General features: G+C 31.8%; 2 protein-coding genes across 2 annotated transcripts; one reads left to right on the forward strand and one right to left on the reverse strand.

The window, feature by feature from the left end:
- Positions 1-438: 438 nt before the first annotated feature.
- LOC110784177 (caffeic acid 3-O-methyltransferase) lies at positions 439-3,490 on the reverse strand. The gene is made up of 4 exons (XM_021988613.2): positions 2,967-3,490; positions 1,835-2,145; positions 1,081-1,145; positions 439-908 (listed from the first exon to the last, which is right to left on the reverse strand). Exons 1-4 carry the CDS (start codon positions 3,386-3,388, stop codon positions 600-602), a joined length of 1,107 nt encoding a protein of 368 aa, XP_021844305.1. The 5' UTR covers positions 3,389-3,490; the 3' UTR covers positions 439-599.
- Positions 3,491-13,519: 10,029 nt separating this feature from the next.
- On the forward strand, positions 13,520-17,329 carry LOC110780238 (caffeic acid 3-O-methyltransferase). The gene is made up of 4 exons (XM_056838322.1): positions 13,520-14,014; positions 15,139-15,449; positions 16,221-16,285; positions 16,672-17,329. The coding sequence occupies exons 1-4, from the start codon at positions 13,593-13,595 to the stop codon at positions 16,981-16,983; spliced, it is 1,110 nt and encodes a 369-aa protein (XP_056694300.1). The 5' UTR covers positions 13,520-13,592; the 3' UTR covers positions 16,984-17,329.
- The last annotated feature ends 1,552 nt before the right edge of the window (positions 17,330-18,881 follow it).

The following is an 18,881-nucleotide window of genomic DNA, read 5'->3' on the forward strand; positions in this document are numbered from 1 at the left end:
AGAATTTGCAAGTCACAACGTTAAACAAAACAATAAATAATATACTATATAGATATGAGATCGAATCCAGAGTACACCACCTGTAGAGTCTCGTTCCATGTCATATATTTTATAAAAAAAAAAAAAAAAAAACTCAAATATGTTTATTGGTTTGTACAATGCTTGAACTATTAAATGGGGTATGGCCGTATGGGAGTTTGTTCAATTAATAAGTCCAAAGAAGATTTTATATATATTAAAATCAGTTGATAATAATAGTAGAAATAACTCTATACCTTACTGAATTTCTCTCATCTTTCTCAAATGCAAGTTATAAATAGGTTTCAAAACAAAATTGTGACTTTAAGTTTCGATCTTCACTAATGACTAACCATCGAACTATCATAATTATTAAAACAAAATTGCATTTTAATTAATTAATAAAGAAAATTTAATAAATAAAAAGTAAAACCAACAATGATCTTTATTCATAAAGGGAATAATTAATTAATTATTACCCGTGAATTAAAATTGAGGCATCGCACGAGCACAAATACTAGTACATTAATTAAAGGTCTGATTGATTCGATCACATGATCATTAACTTAAAATTTTATTAATTAATTGACACTCTTCTTTTTGAGATATTCCATGACCCAAGTATCACAAGCAAAACAAACCAATTGAAAATCTTCAAATCCAGCTTCTTTCCCTAAGGCCTCATATTCTTTTTTGGTTCTTGACTTTCCTCCTGGAAATGTCAACATGATCGCATCCCAAATGAAGGCCGTATGAGCTTGGTAGCTTGTTTTCGGCGATTCCGGTACGACGTACTCGCAAATTATTACTTTTCCATCCTCTGGTAACGATTCGTGGCAATTCTTCAATAACGTCACACATTGTTCATCGGTTCCTGATTGGAAAGTCCACTGTAACACGTACACAAAGGATATATTTTATTACGAACTCATAAAATGTAACAAGTTGATAATATGATTTAGTATTACGTGACTACTTAACTAACTTCGCTCGTTATATATTATCTATGGTTCAAAAATATTATAATTACTTGGCAAGATAATGAAATTTAAACTCACGTACCTTCATAAAAATAGCATCACCCTTGGGAACACTTTCATACATATCCCCTCCAACGTGTTCAACACCTACAAGTACACACACATAAATAATTAACTTGAGAGTAGGTAGTCTTTCATAACAACGTCATAAGCGTAAGAGCGCTGATGTTATCATTAAAAAAAATTATTTGATTAAACACTTTATCTATTTGATTGGAGAGTGTAATATAAATTAATATAAATAGACTATAATTATTTGATCAAATTGAGTAATCTATACTATATATTAAAAGGCGTTTTTACAAACGTTTACACGTCACGTGGAGCTCTCCCTCAATCCATAAGTCTATGCTATTAATACACTTTCATTTAAAAAAAATAAGAAATATGGTTAGCATAAAATTCAAACCTGCAACCTCGTGTTTCAAACACTAGAGTATTATCCAATTGAGCTATAACCTTTTACATGTTATCTTTGCAAAATTAATATTGATATAATATAGAATTATTATTTTGTGGAAAAAATTCAAACATAGTTTCATTAAGAAATATAATAATTAATGTTATTCACATAATAATCCGGGGCATCGCCCGAGCCCAAATACTAGTTATTAGATTAAAAAGAATACTTATTTGGTGACAAGTTGGTCCTGTACATAATACCATAGCATATAAAATTTTGTATTACAGTAATTATCAATTAATACTACGTACGCGCAATTAATGTAATTAATAGATACATTAAACAAGGAATATAATATTAGATTCTTAATTACCTGGGTAAGAGGGTGCATCCTTAATAATATGGGGCAGATCAAAATTAATGGCCTTAATTGAAGGATACTTATCCAGAATCATCTTAAGTGTGAGACCAGTCGCACCACCAACATCAACAATTGTCGAGATACCTTCAAATCCTTGGTAAGTATCTAGAAGTTTCTTCATAACAATGGTGGAGTGATGATCCATGCCATCATAGAAAACCTTATAGAATCTTGAATCTGTTCCTAGGTAGTCAAATATGCCCGTACCATATGTGTTTTTAAATGGACTTCCACCTACTAACACTGCATCTTTCAAATGTTTCCTGTAAAATTTCAAGGTACGTACATGTGTGAGATATTTTATTAAGTTGGATTTCAAATTCGGGTGATGACAATATAATTAACAATATGGTTTGTTTGTTTTAACTTGTTTGAGAAAAACAAATTTATATATATATATATATATATATATATATATATATATATATATATATATATATATATATATATATATATATATATATATATATATATATATATATTTATTTATATTTATTTATATATATATATATATATATATATATATACTTCTATATTCAGTTAAGTTCGGACAAAATAAGTACTCCGTATATATGCACTACAAAATATAATAATACTGCTTTAGAGAAGGTTGAGACGGATGATAAAGATTACTAAATTTATAAACCGAATAAGTTAAAACAAACAAACCCTAATGTTAATTAAGAAGGAATTTTATCAACTTCTTTGCTAAAGAATACTTAATTAAGAGGGAATTTATATGGAGCTAGTTTCAAAATTTTCATCTCAAATTTGTAACAGACTAATTGCCCAATTCCGTCTCAAAGTATTTGAGAAGACCAATATAGAGACACCCTATTCCTGTCTCTAAACCGTCTCAAGAAAATATTATGAGACGGATTTGGATTAATAGGAGACTGGCTTTCGAAACTCTATAAACCGATTATTTTGTAGTGATAAGTGTAGCAAAAATAAATTTTTTCTGGTCAATCTAACACTTTAACATTAATATAAAGCGTGGGCACGCAAAATATTTTGTTTAACTTATTTCAGAAAAAACAAGTTAAGATAAATTAGTCAAAAGGAAAGACAAATTAAAACTCACCAAGTGTCCATGATAACCTTATCATGCATAAGATTAGCAAAGGCAGCATAAGAAACCTCATCATCATTCTTAGCCAAAAACTGGCAAACCGGGCCAAGCCCATACAACCTCTTAGGGTGTCCATCATCCCCAACTTGTTGAGTACAAGTGAGGATAGTAAAGCTAGCCAACAGCCGTAGCATACGGTCCAACACCACCGCGGCATGGGGGTTCGTGGCGGGTAATTTGGCCACGATCTCCTCCGCGGACAGCTGGGCCTCGGGCCCGGTGAAGTAAATGATGTCAAGGACGTTCAACTCTAACACGGTTTTGAAAACCATAGAAGGAACTGACCATGTAGCCAAACACATTGCCATACATGAGGCCTCTTCTTCAGTAGTTGGATGGATTTGTGATTCATTGCTACCAATAATTGAACTCATTTTGTTAATTAATTGGTAAAATAAAAGTATGAAAAAATATGTAAGATTTGTAGCAATGCCTAGGATGAGATGAAATGTTATAAGGTGATGATGGGTATTTATATAGTAGTGGCAATACACACTACACACTAATACAATGTGTGCACACACTATTCAAGTAAGGTTTTATAATTCTCTGAATTTTTTATAAGAGTGTTTTTGTTATTTTTGTTGTGCTATGATCTGGTTTGATTTTTCTGATCTGATTTAATTAATAAGCAATGAGGATAAGGTGATGAGAACAAAATATGACTTTATTTGGTTCACCTTATTTCCACTTTATTTCCAGGAAAAAATAAGTTCAGTTAAGATAAGTTCAAAAAAAAATAAGCGTTAAGTAAAATTTATGATTAAAATAAGTTATGATAAGATATACTCCGTAATAAGTTCGGGGAAAATAAGTAGAAATTAGTCAATTAGATTAATATAAGCATTCTAAATTATGGCGTCATCAACCACCAATTTATGAATGCCAACTAATACCAGTTGGATAGTCTTGCAATATACCAGTGGTTTTTAAAAATCAATTATTGCTGACGTAAAAATAAATAAAATAAATAAATAAAATAAATAAATAAAAACCAAGTCTTGGGTACAACGTAGTATATTCACATGCATAAGTCAACTATTTGTTTTCAATTAAACCAACCTGTATAATCTCATCATGGTAAACGAAGATGTGTCGGCTAGGGATGTTAACGAGCCGAGCCGAGTATTTGGATGTTCGAGCTACGCTTGATAAGAAATTTCCAAGTTCGAGCTCGAGCCGAGTTTAACCGAGCTTTTATTTTTCCTATTCGAGCTTGGCTCATTTAAGATTTTTGTTGTTTGAGCTTAGCTCACGAGTAGCTCATTTAAGATTTAAGTTCAACTTCGATCTGAGCCGAGCTATTAGCAAAGGAGCCTTAATAAACGAGGCTTAATAAACAAGTAAGATTGAATTTAAACGATCATATTAATAAACGAAATATTATGTTAAAAATTATAAAACATAAAAGCATAAACTTGAGGGTTTTGACCTTTAGGAATTTTAATATATCCTTGATCGAAAAAATAAGAATAGTAAGCATATATGGTTTTGGTAATATACTAGTATATAGTTGATTTCTTACCCTTAATTTTAGCATAACTATATGAATAATATCATTAATATATTGTTTGTTAATATTTTATTATATTTACTATAAATATATATATTTTTTTAGAAATTTAATATAAACGAGCTTGAACGAACGAGAACGAGTTATTCGCGATCTTTTAAACGAGCTTGTAAACGAACACGAACGAGCTTGGAAATGAACATGAACGAGTTGTTCGCGAGCCTAAACGAGCCGAACACTAGGTTGTTCAAGCTAGTATCATTTATTAAACGAGCTTAAATTTTTTTGTTCAAGCTCGATTTATTTACTAATGAACGAGCTTTGACCGAGCTTGTTCACGAGTTGTTCACGAGCGTATCGGCTCATTGACATCCCTAGTGTCGGCATTTCATCCGGCTCTCACGGTAAACAATATCAAGAACATGATTTCTTTCATTCTTGACATGTAAAATGTACAATATTTTAATTTGATTTAATTAATATAAAATTATGGCGTTTAATGTTTTAGATCATACAGATCCCAAGACTCATCATCCCTCCGACATCTCAAACTTAATGTGAAAAAGTCTAGAGGTAAATGTGAAACAATTAATGAATTTGTGGAACAATATCAACAGATCGATCTTTACAAAGATTCTCAAACTAGTGCACAAAAAATTTGAAAAAAGTTCAAGATATTTGTCAAGATAATAAAATTCTAGCTAGGGGCATTTTTCTCAAAATATGTTTATTACATTGCACTTGAATAATTTTGCTAATGTCACTGTTTATTGTCAAGAATTAAATAACATAAGCGATGAACTTATGTATGTCACCTAATACCAATAATGGTCGGTAATGATTTAGAAAGGTTAGTCCCGATTCATGTGATTCTTAATCTATTAAAAATGTCTCTAATAACTATGTGTGTCATGTATAATATTTTAATAAGGTGCTTAAAAAATTTCTGCAATACGCTTCGGAGTACATGGGTTAACAAGATTCGAACCTGACACCTATCGTACACAATCCACAAAAATATGTATTACGAAGTACATATAACAAATAGTATAGTGGCTAGACCTAATCATCTTAAGTCAGTCCCGCTGGCCCGATACACGGAAAATAACGGGTTTTGGATGGAATTTTTAGGCTCGATTTTATTTGTTTTCAACGGATTTTTGGCAACTCAAAAAAGGAATTGCAGTAATAAAATTGGTCCGAAAAGCCTTCTATTTTGATACGAAAAAACGGATTTTTGGCACACGAAATTGGCCAACCTAGTTGACCCGACATGATAGGATTTTTTTATCCTCGGTCTGGCCCGAACCCAGCTCTACCCACCTTTTGATCAGGTCTTGTAGTGACAGTACGCCCTACATAGTTTGTTTTTTTTTTTTTTGTTACCACTCGTTTCACCATTAGGGCTATTTTGGAGCGAGTTTTGATTGGATAGGTTTCAGTCCCCTCGCAATTGTTGTTGCGGGAGATCGAACATGTAGTCCTCCTACCAAATTCAACTGGGGATGTCAATGCGGCGGGGCGAATGCGGATGTGGCTCCCTCCAACCGCATCCCCACCAAAAAATTTCATCCTCATCCCCTCCCTATCACTCATGACGCATACAAAATTCATCTCATTCACGTCCCAACGGGTGCAAACTAAAATTCATCTCCGCCCCACCACCTGCCTGGATATCCATCCCCGTCTTATCTCCGCCCCATATCCGCGCCAACACCCACCTAGTTTTTTTTATTAGCAAACATTACGGGAAAAAAGTAACTTCCGTAACAAAAAAAATTCAAAAAAACAAAACTAAAAATCCCGCCTTAATTCATATTATCTCATACTACAAACAAATCCAAACGCATAAAAATAATTGTTCAACTTTTTATCTTCTTTAAATTTTTCAATTCACGTAGGAAGTGATACTCGGGTAGGATTGACGAGTATCACGCCGGACGGGTGGGGATGAGGTGGGTCCAACAAAAAATCCACATGCTCCTTATTACCATAACGGGTATGATTTGTATACTCATCATCGCCCCATCACGCGCCAAACCTCCCTCCATCCCCAACTGCCTACTTAATTAGGGCAGATTTGGGACAGGTCTCCTATAAAATCCGCCCCAAATACCCTAAGTTCAAACCCGATCTCCACTGAATCAACGAACCATTAATAGCTTACATACTATGCATGCGTACACAACTACACATTAATCATGTAATTTTTTTTTTTTAAAAAAAAAAAAACCAACATGAAGGGCCCAACCGGGTTCGAACCGGTCATTAATCATGTAAAATATGGCGTCATCATCCACTAATTTATGTATTTCACCTAATACACATAATGGTCGGTAATAATTTACTGATTCACGTGATTCCTAATATTAGTCCTGATTCCCTAAGTAGAATGTTAGTCCTGATTCACGTGATTCCTAATATTTTATTCATCAATAATTTCTTCTTTTCCGTCAATAAGTTTTATAAATGGAAATGGAAAATTCGAATTCAAACCTATCGTGTATATATATCCTTGCTCTTAATCACTAAGTCAAGATATCATTCGATAATATATTAATTGTATGCACTTTTTGTCCATTAAAATACAAATAACATACTTCGTATATATGCTACATAAAACCTCTAAGGCTCTAAGGATGCCATGTCATTTTCTAATTAGCTAGGAATATGTACTACATATGAAATAAAACTAATAGCGTGAATAATTAGTTGAATAGCGTGCATTATAAATATATATTCGGAATACTAAATTACGAGGGGGTGCTATGGAGTACTCCGTATAATTTAAGATACAACGTAGACTATACGAGATTGCGTCATTGCGATGGAGTACTATAATTTCTAGTACGACACTTATTAATTCGTCGTGGTTTTTATATATTATTTTTGGTTGTTAAATTACATCAACTATTATTGTCATATTCTTTAAGCATGTCAAAAACCGCCTTTTAAAAATACAAATTTATGAAAAATCACCTTAAAAAAAATTGTTTTAAAAAAAAATTGTGAGAATAAACCTAAACAATTTTTTGTAGGGGTCAAACCACACCTTTGGTCGGAAATCGATAGCCAAACACCTTTTCATGCGTTGACTACTCATATGTTTGTCACGTGATTACTTAAATTTATTGAGCAAATTCATGATTATTAATTTTTAGATGTAAATGTAGAGTACTTTGTTATACGGAGTGCTTTATTAACAAATACGGAGTAATTATACAATCCGGCCCAAAACCCTAAATCCTAAACCCTAAAAATCTTAATGAAACGAAGGTAGTAGTAATTAATATGGTATCTTCTATTGAAATGTGTACTTGTGATCTTCTCAACAGAATCAAGTATTAAATGTTCTTTTGTTATTTATAGCATCAATTAATTTCCATTGAATTTTCTATTTCAAGTAATTAAATGAGTGATGAGTGATGCTCCTCTATAATTGTATGAGACTGATGTAAAACTACTTTTTTTAGATCTAAATGAATGACTTGTCTGGTCGGAATTTAGGCTATTTTTAGGATTATATTTTATTCTGTAGTGGAATTTGATCGTGAATTAGAGATTGGTCTATTGATGTCACGTAACCAATTAAGCAGTGAGTCTAGTGACTCAATATCGAGTAGTGGTAGATTTTGAACAATTTAATTAACGGAACCTGAAAAATAATTAAGTAATAAAATACGGAGTTTTTACAGTTATATTAAAATTTTAGGCGAAGGAACAAAAAAATACACTATAAAATTTCCTCTTATGAGGGCCTGATTCGTCATTAATCTTTAGAGTAACTAATGTTTTCTAATGTTTTTACTGTAATACGTCTTTAAATTTCGAGTATGCGTTGCATCTATATCAACCCAGTAATGTTTTTAGGGCTCAATACCCAACTAGTAAGTTAAATTAAATTCAAAGGAAAATACCTAAAAAAAAGTTACATATCCTACTCGTATTTAGGGTTGGCAATCCTTGACACGACCTGATAACCCGACTCGAACCCGATTTGGAGTTACTGAAAGAAACCCGAACCCGACCTAAACCGAACCCGACCTGAACCGAACCCGAATGACCTGAAATCGACCCGATTTGACCCATTTATCATATTTTGTAGTAATGTTGAGTTTTACATCATTTCTGACATTTTATGACACAACCCGAAATCCAACCGAAATCAAACCCGAACCTGACCCATTAACCCGAAATGCTACTCCTGCTCGTATTGACCTTCCAGTCTTCCACTAATAGACAGATGACACGAGGGCGAGGCTAATCTTTTATGTGTCATGGGATTCATGGGTCAAAAATCCTAGCCAAGCAACTGGCCAATTATTTCTTCAAAAAAGATACTGGTTTAAAAGGTCAACTTGGATTTACCCACCACCCATCTAAATAATCCGACCCACTTTGGAAAAGGGGTAGTTTTATGGTTTACAGTTTACTACGAAATATTATTATAATAGGTTAACTTTTATCGAGAATACGAGTGTATTCGAGACACTTTTTCACTCAAAATCATATATCACTTGCAAATTCGGGCGCTGACCTACAAAATCGAGCATCCCGAGTGCCGACACATAGAACTGAGCAAAATAAGTCAAACCCGAAGCCAATTTCTATGCGGAGCACTTATTGTATCACCCTTAATTAGTTACCCAACAAAACCTTGGCATGGCTGAAGTTATCGGGAATCGTGTAAACGGTGCGCCTAGCGCAGACCCTTTTGTAAATACTATTATAAGTCGCGTCACAAAACAATATTATTGTAAACTAAGGTACGCAAAGGCTTTTGCTTGATTTTGCCAATGTACCATTCCGTTAAACTTCGTATAGAGCTAAATGATAGGCTTTTGTCGGCCATATTAATATTTTATTCATCTTATCTCTACTCATTTTGAGGAAAAAAAGTTTTAATAAATATTTCTAAGAGAACGCAAATTCTTATAAGTTACGGAGTAACTAAGTTTTAAAAAAAAACATTAAACACTCCGCAAATCGGAGTTATTTTCTAAACGACCATCCACTAATAGACAGTGGCTTAAGGTGTGTGACTAGCCTAAGACCCTGTTCTTTTTGGCTTAATTTCAGTTTCAGGACTTATTTGGCAGTTTAGTTTAGGAGCATTCAGTTCAGTTCAGTTCAGTTCAGTTCAGTTCAGTTCAGGAGCATTCAGTTCAGTTCAGTTCAGTTCAGGAGCATTAAGTTCAGTTCAGTTTAATTTAATTCAATTTATTTTAATGATAATAATAATAATTATAATTATAATTATATTATTATTATTAATATTACTTATACTATTATTTATATTTATATTATTATATTATTATATTACTTATTATTTATATTTATATTTATACTATTATATTACTTATTATTATTATTATTATTATTATTATTATTTATAACTAATTATTTATTAATATTATTTATTAATTAGTTACGGATTATTAGTTATTAATTATTTAGTTATTAGTTATTAAATATGAAATATTATTGTTATTAATATTTATCATTTATTGTAATTATTGAGTAATCAATTACAGATTATTATTATTATTATTTATTATATAGTTATTTAGTTATTAATTAATAATTATTATTAATTTATTATTTATTATTTATTATTTATTATTTATTATTTATTATTAATTATTAATTATTTATCATTTATCATTTATTATTTATTATTTATTATTTATTATTTATTATTTATTATTTATTATTTATTATTTATTATTTATTATTTATTATTTATTATTTATTATTTATTATTTATTATTTATTATTTATTATTTATTATTTATTATTTATTATTATTATTTATTATTTATTATTTATTATTTATTATTTATTATTTATTATTTATTATTTATTATTTATTATTTATTATTTATTATTTATTATTTATTATTTATTATTTATTATTTATTATTTATTATTTATTATTTATTATTTATTATTTATTATTTATTATTTATTATTATTTATTATTTATTATTTATTATTTATTATTTATTATTTATTATTTATTATTATTATTTATTATTTATTATTTATTATTTATTATTTATTATTTATTATTTATTATTTATTATTTATTATTTATTATTTATTATTTATTATTTATTATTATTTATTATTTGTTATTTATTATTTATTATTTATTATTTATTATTTATTATTTATTATTTATTATTTATTATTTATTATTTATTATTTATTATTTATTATTTATTATTTATTATTTATTATTTATTATTTATTATTTATTATTTATTATTTATTATTATTATTTATTATTTATTATTTATTATTTATTATTTATTATTTATTATTTATTATTTATTATTTATTATTTATTATTTATTATTTATTATTTATTATTTATTATTTGTTATTTATTATTTGTTATTTATTATTTATTATTTATTATTTATTATTTATTATTTATTATTTATTATTTATTATTTATTTCGGTAATATATTCTGTTAAGTTCAGTTCAGTTCAGTTCAGGAGCATTCAGTTCAGTTCAGTTCAGTTTAGTTCAGTTCAGTTCATTTCAGTTCAGTTCAGTTCAGCTCTAAAGAACAGGACCTAAAAGAGTAGCAGAATAGTCAACACGTGACATGTTAATTAAAGTGATTACTCCGTATGACATTTAAAAAAACACTTGGTTTCACAAAAGTAATAATGATCCTACATACGAACTCTAATTTAAAAGGGATCTCCAAGAATATCTTAAATTAAGGGATACCATGGGATTATGCAAAAAAAAAAAATGCAAATCAAAACTACAAATTCATTAAAGAATGTGTATCGCTATTCGACGCCCACCCACGCTAAAAACGCCCTACTATTCATAGCGAAAGTACAGAAATACCCTTATAAAAACTTACCCCTCCCTTTCATTTTTTTACCCTTCTCACCTCACCTTTCCATCACCTCTCTCTCAACCCCCCTTCCCCACCAACTGGCTGCCGGAATGTCGCCGGAAAAATGAAATTCCGGCGAGTATTTTTTTTACCCCTTTTATAAATCGCCGGAAAACTGAAATTCATACCTGTTTCTTCATTATTCGCCGGAAAACTGAAAATCCGGAAAACGTTTGTTCTTCATAATTCATGTGGGAGTTGCGGCGGTGTTTATAGTCGTGAAATTTGTCCCGAAAAATCGGCTCCCGGAAAGCTCGTAACCTTGAATTAAGGAATACATACAGGATTATGGAATACGTACATGATTATGCAAAATCAATTAAATTTTCAACATTTCCTATGATAAAATCTACATACATTTACAATTCAATTAAACCCCATCTAAATTGAAATTAAGTATTTGGAATAATCAAATATGTCATAATTGTATAATCTCGGTGGAGGCGTTACATATAACTTTGTATAGTATTATTCAAATTTAGTTACTATTAAAATAATAAATTGTTTTAGTAGTAGCCATGCGTTGCACGGGCCCTAAACTAGTCTTTTATAAAATAAAAAGTAGTGTGCAGTTTGGTGTGGGCGATACCCTAGATTGCTATTTTGAACATCATATTATGGATTAATTCTGTACGGAGTACAACACTACTCCGTACTCCGTAGTATAATATTCATTTAGATGTTCCGAGTTGTATCTATTTACATGCAATATATAATATATGAAGACCTGCATAGATAGACCGGTTAACCTGTGTTAGGTGTTGGTTCAGTAGGGTCTTTTTTTCCCACCTATTTAAAAAAAATGTAAATCATATCTAATTGTTGGCTAAGATGGTAAACCATCAACTAATTCCGTGTGATAGGTCACTGGTTTAAATCTTATGCAAGAAATTTTGATGTACGTTATAAGTAGTACATATTCCTAGCTAAGAAAATGACATGATGTTATTAGAGAATTTCACGTAACACACCTACGTTATTAAAGACGTTTTTTTAATATATTATTATAGATGGATAGTGCATATAATCATTCAATCATCATATTTTTGATGAACCAGTGAGGTTTTGACTTAGACTCTTAGTGATTACTCCCTCCGTCCCGGAATATTCGACCCGGTTTGACCGGCACAGAGTTTAAGGAATTTGAATTGACTTATTTAATTTAATAGGTATTAGTTGATAGTGGGGTATTATTATAATGTAGTTAGTGGGAAATGTGTAAAGGGGTAGGGTTGGGGGAGAGTAGGGGTTGAATTTTTAATTATTTTTTGTATGGAGTAGGGGGTAGGTGGGTTAATAGGGGTGGAGTGAGAAATAATATAATATTGTTAAAATACTTCCATTTTTAGAAACAGGTCAAGTATTAAGGGACGGTCCAATAAGGAAAACAAGTCAAGTATTCCGGGATGAAGGGAGTAAAATTTAAGGTGTATGTACGATTGGTTCAGATAATCAGATTCAATCCCCCTTTCCCGTTTATACTCCGTAATTTGGCAGAAAAAAAAATACTGTTGATAGAATAAAATATTAGGAATCACGTGAATCAGGACTGACATTCTAAATTATTAACGACCATTATTTGTATTAGGTGACATATAGATATTAGTGGATGATGACGCCATAATTTTACATGATTAGTGTATACCCATACTGTGTAGGGTGTACTGCCACTATTGCACCCGGCCAAAAGGCGGGTCGAGCTGGGTTCGGGCGGAACTGAGGATGAAAATTTATCCCACCTTGTCGGGTAGGCGGGTCAAATTTCGTGCCAATTTGTGTGCCAAGATCCGTTATTTCGGATCAAACTAAAGGCTTTTCAGGGTAATTTTATAACTGAAATTCCTGTTTTGAGTTGCCAAAAACTGAAAATATTAGATGCACCGTGCAATCAAGAGTATTTTTTCTGGTGCATTTAATATGCTCTAGCCAAAAACCCGTCCCAAAATATTAAAATCGGGCCTAAATATTCTGTTCCAAAATCTCATTATTTTTTGGGTCAGGCCAACGGGCCGGGCTTAACATGATCAGGTCTAGCTACCACTATATAAATACCCAACATGCACCTTGTAACATTTCATCTCATCCTAGGCATTTCTATACAAATCTTACATCTTTTTTCATATTTCTATTTAGTTAACAAAATGAGTTCAATTATTGGTAGCAATGAATCACAAATCCATCCAACTACTGAAGAAGAAGCCTCATGTATGGCAATGTGCTTGGCTACATGGTCAGTTCCCTCAATGGTTTTCAAAACCGTGTTAGAGTTGAACGTCCTTGACATCATTTACTTCACCGGGCCCGAGGCCCAGCTCTCCGCGGAGGAGATCGTGGCCAAATTACCCGCCACGAACCCCCACGCCGCGGTGGTGTTGGACCGTATGCTCCGCCTCTTGGCTAGCTTTACTATCCTCACTTGTACTCAACAAGTTGGAGATGATGGTCAGCCTAAGAGGTTATATGGGCTTGGTCCGGTTTGCCAGTTTTTGGCTAAGAATGATGATGAGGTTTCTTACGCTGCCTTTGCTAATCTTATGCATGATAAGGTTATTATGGACACTTGGTGAGTTTAACTTGATCGTCTTTCTTTTCGTAGGCTATTAGTCCTTATTCTCTTCACCTGATTTGGTATGATTTTTCTAGTTTCTGGTCTAGTCTGGTCTGATATAGTTTGGAATAAATGTTTATGTGAATGCCTTTTGTTTTTTCTAGCCTGGTTTGATGTGGTCTGGTATAGTTTGGAATAGATGTTTATGCATGTGAATGCCTTTTGTTTTTTCTTGCCCGGTCTATTCTGATCTGGTCTTTCTGGGTTTACTAATAAGCAATAAGCATAAGATGAGGAGAGCAAATCCTAACTGGTGAACCCATTTTGTCTGAAATAAGTTAAAAGTAAGACAATTTTATGGGAACTACCTTTTATAACACTTATTTTAGAAGAAGAAAAAATCATTACCTTTGGAAAAACTACCTATTCTTCTTTTTTTGTTAGTAGCACTGCCACTCCATGTTATTGTTTAATTTACCCCCAAACAAAGATAATTAGAGAACCCAAAGTAAGTCATTAGTATAGCCACATTGTATTTGTAAATCAAAGTTTGTAATTCGAAGAAAATTGCTTATATTTGGGGCTAATTACCTTTAATTGGTGTATAATTATTGATAGTTGGAGGTAGATCGTTACCCGTGAGCGCCTTGGACAGAATTTTGAATGGAAAATGTTAAATGGTACTAAAAAAAATGCTAATACTTTTAAAATCAGTGTTATAAAATGTACTTCCTCACATAATTTTCTTAATATCCGAGCTAGGTATTATTTTCTCACTATAAGAATTTAAATTTTTAATAACAATCTAATAACGACGGGTTAAAAATTTCGTCGCAAAATCTTTTTGAGACGGGGATAACAACCAAACAAAGACGGGAACAACCGCCTCAAATGTGTTTTACGACGGGTTAACGTCGAGATTTTCCATTAATGACGGTCCCTTTCTATGACGGGTGCGCGATAAGAAATCCCATCGTTAATCAACGATTATTGGCTTTTAGCGACGAGATTTTCCATCGTTAACAGTATAATTTCTTGTAGTGTACGTAATTACTTTTATGTTATCATAATGTCACATAAATGTTTTAATATCTGAGGTATTGTTTTCTAACTTATATTTGAGATATTTTAATTTGAAGGAAACATTTGAAAGAAGCAGTGCTAGTAGGTGGAAGTGCATTTAGAAATTCAAATGGTACGAGCTTTTTTGACTATCTTGGAACAGATTCAAGATTCTATAAGGTTTTCTATGAGGGGATGGATCATCACTCTACCATTGTTATGAAGAAACTTCTAGATACTTACCAAGGATTTAAGGGTATTTCGACAATTATTGATGTTGGTGGTGCGACTGGTCTCACACTTAAGATGATTCTGGATAAATATCCTTCAATTAAGGCCATCAATTTTGATCTGCCCCATATTATTAAGGATGCACCCTCTTATCCAGGTAATTATTTAAGAACTTAATATTCCCTGTTAATCATTAATACTTTCTCCATTTCAAAATAGTTACACCATTTTAACTTTTACGTTTACCCATACATAATTTTGACAATCAATACCAATATTTAGAAAAATCACAACAAAAAATTGTACCATTAATGACGGGAAATTCCGTCGCTAAAAGCCAATAATCGTTGATTAATGACGAGATTTTCTGTCGCGAACCCGTCATAAAAGAGGGTCGTCGTTAATGGAAAATTTCGTCGTTAACCCGTCGTAAAAGACATTTGCGACGGTTGTTCCCGTCTTTGTTTGGTTGTTAGCCCCGTCGAAAAAAGACTTTTGCGACGGGATATTTGACCCGTTGTAATTAGATTGTCGTTAAAGATACAAACGCTTGTAGTGAATATATATTGACACAAACTGGATACAGAGTACCCCACACATTTTACATAATATTTCTTTTTACTTTACGAAGTATTAGCAAAAAAATATGGTCAAAGTAAGATAAATAAAAGTCAAAATTGTGCAACTATTTAGAAACGGAGGTAATAATATTAATTTCGATTCAAAAAAAAGTTTAAAAAAGTGAAGGGGAAGGATGAAGGGGGAGGGAGGTAATTTTCTTTAAAAGCGTAAAATCGTCATTTTGCCACATATACAAGGGTGTTTTTAGTGATTGAGGACATCGAATAGCGATACACAATGTACTTCGTATTAAAAAAGATCTACTCACGCGTATTCTTGATAATTAATTATTTCTACGTATTTTTAGGTGTGGAGCACGTTGGAGGGGACATGTACGACAGTGTTCCTAAGGGTGATGCTATATTTATGAAGGTGAGTTTTAATTTCGATTGTGATGCCAACTTGCCAATATGGATCGAGTAAAATTAATTAAGTAGTCATATAATATTAAATGATACCAATTCTTTGTTGGTTCAGTGGTGATTGGGGATGAATTGAACATGTTAGGGAGAACCCGTGTTTGATCCCCTGCAATAATAATTGGGAGGGGATTGAAATCTATCCACCCAAAACTCGCCCCAAATCCGTATTAGCCCAAAGGGTGAACCAGGTGCTAACACCAAAAAAACAATATTAAGTGGTATACCAATTTTATGGGGTCGTAATAAATATTATATGAAAACATTATATTATACGTAGTAACTAAGTAATTAATTAATCGTCCGTTTGAGTTAATTTTTTTTCCTTTGTGAATTCAGTGGACGTTTCAATCAGGAACCGATGAAAAATGTGTAAAACTATTGAAGAATTGCCACGAAGCGTTACCGGAAGACGGAAAAGTAATAATCTGCGAGTACGTCGTACCGGAATTGCCAAAAACAAGTTACCAAGCTCACACGGCCTTCATTTGGGATTCGATTATGTTGACATTTACGGGAGGAAAATCAAGAACCAAAAAAGAGTTTGAGGCCTTAGGCAAAGAGGCTGGATTTGAAGATTTTCAATTGGTTTGCTTTGCTTGTGATACTTGGGTCATGGAATACCTTAAGAAGAAAAAGAGTGACAATTAATCATGTTCATCCATTGTTGTGATCATAAAAATACTTCATCTGTTTCGTTTTATTTGCTCCATTTGACCAATTTTAGTGAGAGCTTTTTGGTCAGAGGGTGACAATTATAGGTTAAAATGAGACGGAGGGAGTATCAAATAAGCTGAGGGTAGCTTACTAATCTAGCTACTTTTAGCTAGAGGAAGATATATAGCTAGTCTCATATATAAATGTGTGTATGCCCTTAATGTACTATTATGTGTGCTAGGGAGATCCCTGGAGTCTCTCCCGCCGGATTTTACTTATGGATAATAGTTATTCGCGCTCGTTATAAATGAAATTAGTTTTCACCCTGTGCAACGCACAAGTTCTCTCTTAATTAATTACTGTTTTTTCCAAAATAATGTCTTATTTCTATTTGTAAAGAAGAAGAGGAGGAATGAAAAACGAAATTGTTGAAATAACGTTACGTAGAGGATCAGTTGTGAGTTTGTTGCGAATTGATCCAATTAAATTTAGAAGGTGAAACTAATAAAAGTAAGAATGAAAAAACATGATAGTTTAATAAATATGAGAACACAATGTCTTGCTGGGTACTCATGAGAAAGTAAACCAGAGAAGGATTGTTTGTAACAATTCAGCTATCCCAAGAGTCTTTTTATCACCTGGTTAGCTCTGTGAAATAGGTTACCTACTAAGGACAGACTGATGTCATGGAATGTGGTTACTAGTGATTTCTGTCTACTGTGTGTTCATTAAGTTTCAGTGGCTCATCTATTCTTCGAGTGTGAAAATGCTGCTGATATTTGGGTGAATATTTTACACAACCTGCAGTTTCTAAGGAGGCTTACTACCTTTGATCAAGCACTGATCTGGATTTTGAAAGCTACTAAAAGAACTGGTTATAGGCATAAGTTGTTGTTGATGTACTTTGGTGAATGCATTTATAGTGTTTGGCTGCAACCCAATGAGATAGGTGTTTAACCAGAAGCGTAGAACTCCTACTGAGGTTCTGCATGATATCAAATTTAGAGTAGCATGTAGAGCTACTGACAGTCAGAAATTACTTCTGTTGAGCTAGTTTAGCTTGTTGTTTTATGAGCTTATGTTGCTTGTGTTGCTGTTGCACTCTTGTTTTGTGCTTAACTAGTCTCTAGCTTGGCTAGATGTATTCATTATTCTTTGGTAATAAAATACCCTTATTTGCCAAAAAAAAAAAAAAATAGAACACAAGGTTATGAAAATGTATGATAGTTTGAAAAACAAAGGAATGGAAATAAAAAATTTAAAAAAAAATTAAAAAAAAATTCGACAACAATAGAAATGAAATTGAAGTGGGACACTTGGACATCTTGGTAAGCATATTTTTTGTTTAAAAGTATTAGTTAGATTTGTAATTAAATTATTTTTATTAAGTGTTTTTAATTAAAATGATATTTATTACTCCACTATTTTGAAATTATGGCAACCTATATACAAAATATAACATAACTCTATGACTAATTATTACTGTAATCTATAGTAATATATTAAAAGGCGTTTATAAGAACGTATATGTGTCACGTAGATCCCTCCTTATTACGCCACATCAGCACTACTAAGTATCATGACATGTAGTTGGCAACCAAAAAGCATGTATAGCAAGGATTGAACACTAGACCTATTGAATTAAAAGTTACCATTCTTACCATCTTAGCTAGCCACAATGATATTTTATCTTTCTATTTAAATAATACATACAACCTTTTTAAAATGAACTAGTTTTTGGGTCCATGCGATGCCCCGGGTTACTACATTAATGATATTCACATTTACTTGTATTTTCTTTCTGCAATGATAACATGAACACATGTAATAACTTAGTGGTAAAGACTTTACTGTTTAAACTCAATGTCAAGGATTCAAACCTTATGCAAACC

This window comes from Spinacia oleracea, chromosome 3 (assembly GCF_020520425.1).
Source record: "Spinacia oleracea cultivar Varoflay chromosome 3, BTI_SOV_V1, whole genome shotgun sequence".
NCBI classification, from domain to species: Eukaryota; Viridiplantae; Streptophyta; class Magnoliopsida; order Caryophyllales; family Amaranthaceae; genus Spinacia; species Spinacia oleracea.

Bases quoted from the DNA above. Each gene is read 5' to 3' on its own strand.
- LOC110784177 (XM_021988613.2), bottom strand. From the start codon at position 3,388: ATGAGTTCAATTATTGGTAGCAATGAATCACAAATCCATCCAACTACT. The intron at 1,146-1,834 runs GTAATTAAGAAT...GTGTACTTGTAG, and splicing joins GGATGCACCCTCTTACCCAG to GTGTTGAACACGTTGGAGGG. The intron at 909-1,080 runs GTACGTGAGTTT...TACGTGTTACAG, and splicing joins GTGATGCTATTTTTATGAAG to TGGACTTTCCAATCAGGAAC.
- LOC110780238 (XM_056838322.1), top strand. From the start codon at position 13,593: ATGAGTTCAATTATTGGTAGCAATGAATCACAAATCCATCCAACTACT. The intron at 14,015-15,138 runs GTGAGTTTAACT...TTTAATTTGAAG, and splicing joins AAGGTTATTATGGACACTTG to GAAACATTTGAAAGAAGCAG. The intron at 16,286-16,671 runs GTGAGTTTTAAT...TTGTGAATTCAG, and splicing joins GTGATGCTATATTTATGAAG to TGGACGTTTCAATCAGGAAC.